The sequence below is a fragment of the Manihot esculenta genome, chromosome 15 (genome assembly GCF_001659605.2).
Source record: "Manihot esculenta cultivar AM560-2 chromosome 15, M.esculenta_v8, whole genome shotgun sequence".
Taxonomy (NCBI): Eukaryota; Viridiplantae; Streptophyta; class Magnoliopsida; order Malpighiales; family Euphorbiaceae; genus Manihot; species Manihot esculenta.
Window position 1 is genome coordinate 16,076,476 of NC_035175.2, and position 6,857 is coordinate 16,083,332.

At 45.7% G+C, this 6,857-nt stretch overlaps 1 protein-coding gene across 1 annotated transcript; it reads left to right on the top strand.

Moving 5' to 3' along the window:
* Positions 1-1,772: 1,772 nt before the first annotated feature.
* LOC110602049 lies at positions 1,773-2,651 on the top strand. The gene has a single exon (XM_021739476.1). The coding sequence runs from the start codon at positions 1,773-1,775 to the stop codon at positions 2,649-2,651; it is 879 nt and encodes a 292-aa protein (XP_021595168.1).
* The last annotated feature ends 4,206 nt before the right edge of the window (positions 2,652-6,857 follow it).

Consider the following 6,857-nt stretch of genomic DNA (forward strand, 5'->3'; position numbering starts at 1 on the left):
ATCTTTCTTTCTATCAACTTTAGAAATATACAGTGAATGTTTGTAAATTATTTTATTCAAAATTATCTGTGATTTTGTAAAATTAAGAAGTATTTATTATTGTCTAAATGTTTTGTAGAATCTGCTTCTCTAGAATTCTTTCCAATTTATCTTTATCTTTCTTTAATTTAACTTAATAGTACTTGTAAATACATTTTAGAAATATTTTATTTATTGAAAGATAAATAAAAAATATTTAATAAAATATCAAAATGACAACTTAGTAGGCAATTTGGCCAGAATGGATCATCAACATATTAGCAAGGTATAATTAGAGGCATTATCACCCACCTCTCTATCACAATCATTTCATGCAAGGCAATTTTAGCACTCAATTGTCCACTCACAAGTGAAACACTATTCCATTAATCAACTTAAATTAAATTTTGTATTTTGTAAATAATAATTAAATTAAAATTTAATAAAAATTACACGTAATTAAAAGTCAACATTTAATGAATTTTTCAATTATACAACAATCTAGAAATAAGAATTGACGTTAAAAATATTACTGATATTTTTTCTTTTTCAAAAGATTACTAGTTTGATTTTGAGAAACTTATTGATAACTGTAAGATTCTGTTTTTTCAAGGATCCAATTGAACTTTGTTTTGGGTACTTAGACAAATTAACATAATTGCTTATCGATTAATTAGATTAGTCATATTTTATGCTAATTTTAGAGTATGAGTCTTCTGACTTTATTTATTGATGACCGTCGGGTTTCTAATATCTGAAGGCAAGGCCGGACCCTAAAAAAGAATACAGACCTAAGGCCCATCAAACCTTACTCTGGTGATTCAGCTCCACGCTGCATATTCCAGTTCGGTAACATGAAGCAGGCCGGACAGGCCACGCGAATGGGCCCGTATAAGAAAAGTCTAGCCCGATGACGTGACAAGAGGTAGGGGAGCAAACCTGGTCACCTCGCAGCCCTACCCGCATGCGCGCCGGGGGGAATTAAATGGCTACCTGGCGTGCAGAGGGGCTCTGACACATCCGTATGTATGAATATGAGTGACAGAGACAGGTGATATTGTAGCGGAGAAGCGGTTAGACGTCACTAGCAGACAAAAGGAAAATGGATAAAAGGGGAGAAACTTCTTCTTCTCCAGCCAAGCTTACACAACCACTATAAACCCTATTTTCTAGATCTCAAAATATCAATTGGCGTCGTCTGTAGGAATGAAGGAGGTCTTCTCATCACCGGAGTTCCGTTCTCGTAATACCCACTGAGATCCACATGGCAAACCACAACGAAAATCATACCAATAACATCCCAAATAACCTGAACTCTGCTCAAGAAGGTAGCAGTTCTCTTTCTCTAGTCCTACAACCCCCTCCAACCAACCACCAGCGTTATTTAATCCTTCGCCGAGCTCGATAGGAAATGTACCTAGAGCCACCCTATCTGACCAAGAACTTCAAGCCATGGTTCTTCAGCTTCAGAATACTGCCCACTGGCTGGGGCAGATGCTGCAACAAAGGAGTCTCAATACCCCCATTAAGTGTACTCCTGTAGCTGAAGGGGTTTATGCCACCGAACCTCAACCCACCTTCTACTACCAAATCCCTCAACAAAATAATAGGAGGACCGGAGAAGGGAGCAGAGGAGCTAGTAAAGAAGAAGAGTCAGTAACCAGAGCCTGAGGGAGAAGGGTGAGAGAACTCATTGAGAATGACGAAGCAGAGAGCTACTCTACGGGGACAGCTAGGAGGAAAGAGAGCGAAGAATGGGGAGAAGGGTATCGCCTGAAGAAGAGGCCGAGGCAGGAGGAGGCAGACGTAGATCAAAAGTTACAGAAAATGAAGGAGCAGCTTTGGCTGAGCTAGGGGCAAAAGACAATAGCCAGACCCTCTTACCCACATCCTCGCCATTTTCAAGGTGGATCCAGCAGGAGACAATCCCCAAGAAGTTTATGATGCCACCCATGGCGACGTACGACGGAGCAGGGAATCCTTGGGAGCACATCCTGAACTACAAAACGTTCATGGAGCTCCAGACTCTATTAGATGCTTTGATGTGCAAGGTGTTCCCCACAACTCTCACAAGACCAGCAAGGGCCTGGTTCAATAGCCTGGAGGCAGGAAGCATTAAAAGTTTTGGGGACCTCGCCAACATTTTCATTAGCTGGTTCATAGCAGGAGTCCTGGATGAAAGGAAGACCAGCTACTTAGAAACGGTCAGGCAAAGGAAGAATGAGTTCTTGAGGGAGTATGTGGCCCGTTTTAACATGGAGGCCTTGCAGATCCAAAAGTTGGATGAAAGCCAAGCCGTGGAGGCCATGCAGAAGGGGAACACATCCCCTGAGTTTTTTAGGTCACTATGTAGAAAACCCCCAACCACCTTGGCAGAACTGATGAAGAGAGTCGAGAAGTATATCAGGCAGGATGATGCCTTGACAACCAGTAGGTTCATCAGGGAGGCTGGAGACAGGGAAAAGGTGGTAAAGGAGAGGAGGTCAAAGAGACTAGAAAGACGACAGAATAAAGGGCCCGAGGTGTATAGGCAGCCTTGGGACAAGAGAGAGCAGAGGGCATATCAACCCCGAGTCCCTGAGGCAATCACTCCCCTCAATGCATCCAGAGCCGAAGTGCTCATGGCAGTATAAGACAAGGACTTCCTCCAATGGCCTAAGCCCATGAAAGCCGATGCTAGCCGGAGGAATCCTGATAAGTGCTGCCAATACCACCGCAACCATGGCCATGACACCAACAGCTGTTATCAATTGATTAGAGAGATAGAGAGTCTGATCAAGAGAGGGCATCTCCGGAACTTTGTGAAGAAATTAGAAGGAGAGAGGCCCCAGTAGAAACCTATAGCAGAAAGGCCCCGTAGACAGGAGGCAGGGCCCGTGAATGACGGCTCCAGTGGAACCATCAATATGATTGTATGAGGGACTAGAGGCTGGATAAGTAGGAGAGGGAGGAAGAGAAGCCGAAGTGGGGAAGGGAGCAGCAATGAGGTCTTGCAAGTCACGGGATTCAGATGCCCTATGATGATGCTCTTGTCATCGAGGCCGTCATTCACAACTACCTAGTCCGCAAGATCCTGGTCGATGATGAGAGCAAGGTGAACCTGCTGCCTTACAGGGTTTTCCAGCATATGAGGATACCAGAAGAGTAGTTGGTGAGGGATCAGGCCTCGGTCAAGGGGATTAGGGGAACCCCGGTGGCCGTAGAGGGGAAGGTGAAGGTGGCCCTGACCTTGGGAGAACCACCCTTGTCTCGGACTCAATACGCAGTATTCCTGGTGGTGAAGCTCCCATTAAGCTACAACGCGATCTTGGGAAGGCCTGTACTGTATGACTTCGAAGTGGTGACCAGCATCGAGTACTTGACCATCAAGTTTCCAACAGAGGCAGGGGTGGGAGTAGTCCGGGGACGACTGTAAGAAGCAAGAGTAGTGTATTTGACCACAGTGGCAGAACCAAGTGCAGCAGCTGAGAGGATAAACCCGGAGGTCATAGAGGTCCGAGATGAAAAGAAGGAGGCCAAGACGGAGCTTGTTGGAGAGCTAGAGACATTTCCACTATCGGAAGAATAAACAAACAAGGTCTTCATTAGAGGAGGAAAATTTCTGGGCTACATGGTCAGTAGAAAGGGCATCGAGCCAAACCTAGAGAATGTAGAAGCCATACTAAAGATGCCAGAGCCAACCTACGTAAGAGATGTGCAAAGGCTCACAGGGAGGATGGTAGCACTCAATCGGTTTATGTCAAAATCTGCAGAGAGGTGCCTGCCATTCTTCAAGAAGTTGAGAAAAGTTCCAAACTTCGAATAGACAGAGGATTGCCAACAAGCCTTCAGAAGCCTCAAGCAATAGCTCAGTTCACCACATGTTCTCAGCAGCCCACTGGCCAAGGAAGAACTTCTAATCTACCTAGCGGCCTCAGAACAAGCCATAAGTGCAGTGCTAGTAAGGAAAGGAGGAGAGCAGAAACTAGTCTTCTATGTCAGCAAGGTGCTCAAAGACGCCGAGGTTAGATACCTGAACATAGAGAAGCTGGTGTTCGCCCTGCTGTTGGCGGTAAGAAAATTCAGAGTCTACCTTGAAAGCCATCAGGGAGTTGTGATGATAGATCAGCCCTTAAATAAGATTCTTCACAGACCAGAAACGTCAGGTTGGATGCTCGTCTGGTCTGTCGAAATCGGCCCATACTGTCTTGAGTATCGACCTCGAACGGCTATTAAAGCTCAAGCCCTTGCTGACTTCATAGCAGAGTGTTCCTTCAATGAAGAGTAGCCAGAGCTCAGTAGAGAATTGTCGGGCATGGCAAGAGGAGAGAACGAAGAAGAGCCCTCATAGGAATTCAACTGGAGTTTTTTTTGTAGATGGGGCGTCTAGTGCTAAGGACAGTAGTGCTGGAATACTGTTGAAGGGCCCAGAAGGATTCAAGATCTGTTACGCCCTACTACTGGAATTTACAGCTTCTAATAATATGGCATAATATGAAGCCCTAATAAATGGGATGCTGATAGCAATGGAAGTGGGGGCAACCGATCTCAAAATAAGCAGCGACTTCTAGCTGGTGATCAATCAAATAATGGGGACATACCAAGCAAGGGACCCCACCATGCAGAAGTACTTGGCGAAGGTGAAAGCTGTAGAAGCTGAGCTCGACGAGCAGAGAATTATTGTGCAATACCAGAGGATACCTCAAGAGGAGAACGAAGAAGCAAACCTGCTCAACCGGTTATCTGAAGAAGAACTAGAACAACTTTCAGACGAAGTACACATACAGCACATCAGTATCCCCACTTTGAAAGGTCCTTCGCAATAATGCAGATTGAAGAAGGGCAGAACTGGATGACCTCGTACCTGGAGTACTTAGAGAAAGGGAAGCTCCCTGAAGATAAAGCTGAAGCAAGAAAAATTATAGCCCGAGTTGCCAATTATCAAGCAGTAAAGGGGAATCTATACTGAAGGGGGAAATCCAGCTCGTGGCTTCGATGTGTGGGTCCAGAAGAAGCAGCCAAGGTGATTGAGGAGATACATCAAGGAGTTTATGGAGCACACAAAGGGGCAGGCACGCTGGCAAAAAAAATTTTCAGGCAGGGCTACTACTGGCCCACGGTTAAAAAGGAAGCAGAGGAGTTTGTCAAGAGATGCGACATATGTCAAATGTTTGCCAACACCATCAACATCCCAACCACACCTCAGTCCAGCATATCCAGCCCGTGGCCATTCTCACAATGGGGCATAGACATCCTGGGTCCTTTCCCTAAGACCATGGGGCAAAAGAAATTTGTGATAGTAGCAGTAGAGTACTTCTCAAAGTGGCCCAAGGTCGAGGCTGTCTCCACCATCATAGCATGCAAAGTGATAGACCTCGTCTAGGGCAACATCATCTGTAAATTTGGGATACCGAGAATGCTTATCTCAGACAATGGCAGGTAGTTCGACTGCAAGACCTTCAAAGATTTCACAAGGAACATGGGCATCTGGCACAAGTTCTCCTCGGTAGCCCACCGTCAGACCAATGGCCAGATGGAGGTCACGAATCGAGCTATCCTTCAGGGATTAAAAAAGCAACTGGATTGAGCAAAGAAGAATTGGGCGGCCGAACTCAATAGCATCCTATGGGTATTCAGGACTACCCCTTGGACGACAACGAAGGAAATACTGTTTGCCCTAGCATTTGGCACCTAGGCAGTAGTCCCCATCGAGCTACAAATCCCTTCTCACCGTGTCCAGTTCAACAATGAAGACACCAATGGTGAAAAGCTAAGAAGCAATTTGGACGCCCTAGAGGAGATCAGAGAAGAAGCCCAAGTGTGCACAGCCGCTTACCAACAACAAGTAGCTCGCTACTACAATCAGAAGGTTAGGGAACAAAACCTGAAGGTTGGAGATCTAGCCTTGAGGAAACTAGAAGTCACGGGAAAAAGCGCAATAGTAGGGAAGTTAGCATCTACCTGGGAGGGCCCCTTCAGAATAACTAAAGTTGTCAAGCCTGGAGTATACCGGATTGAAGACCTACAAGGAAATCCGGAGCCCCATGCTTGAAATATCCAACATCTGAAGAGGTACTTCCCTTAAAAAATAAGTTGTATAGTACCCTGAACTCTGAAAACATTTTTACTCTGAAAAACATGAATGAAATAAGAAATACTATTTTATCACTATATGTCTCAATTATCTCTTAAAAAAGAAGAACATGCACTAGAAGCCCTCAATGAGGTGGGTAGCTGGCCTTGAAAAATGACTGCCAGCACCAAAAAACCAGGCTGAGAGTTATTGAAGCTCTCAGTGAGGTGGGTGACTGGCCTCGGAAAATAACTACCAGCACCATAAAACCGAGCTGAGAAGGACAGAAGCCCTCAGTGAGGTGGGTGACTGGCCTCGAAAAATGACCGCCAGCACCACAAAACCGAGCTAAGAGGGAAAGAAACCCTCAGTGAGGTGAGTGATTGGCCTCGGAAAATGACCCCCAGCACCACAAAACCGAGCTGAGAGGGAAAGAAGCCCTCAGTGAGGTTGGTGCTTGGCCTTGAAAAATTACCCCCAGCACTACAAAACCTAGCTAAAAGGACGAAGTGACAGTAAAGTCAAAGAGCCTGAACCCCATACAAGGCTAAGGAGCCTAGAAGAGACAGTAAGGCCAAAGAGCCTGAATCCCGAGCAAGGCCAAGAGCCTGAATCCCATACAAGACCAAGGAGCCTGGAAGCGACAGTAAGGCCAAAGAGCCTGAATCCCAAGCAAGGCCATGAGCCTAGAAGCGACAGTAAGGCTAAAGAGCATGAATCCCATACAAGGCCGAAGAGCCCGGAAGCAACAGTAAGGTAAAAAGCCTGAACCCTGAGCTAAGCTATG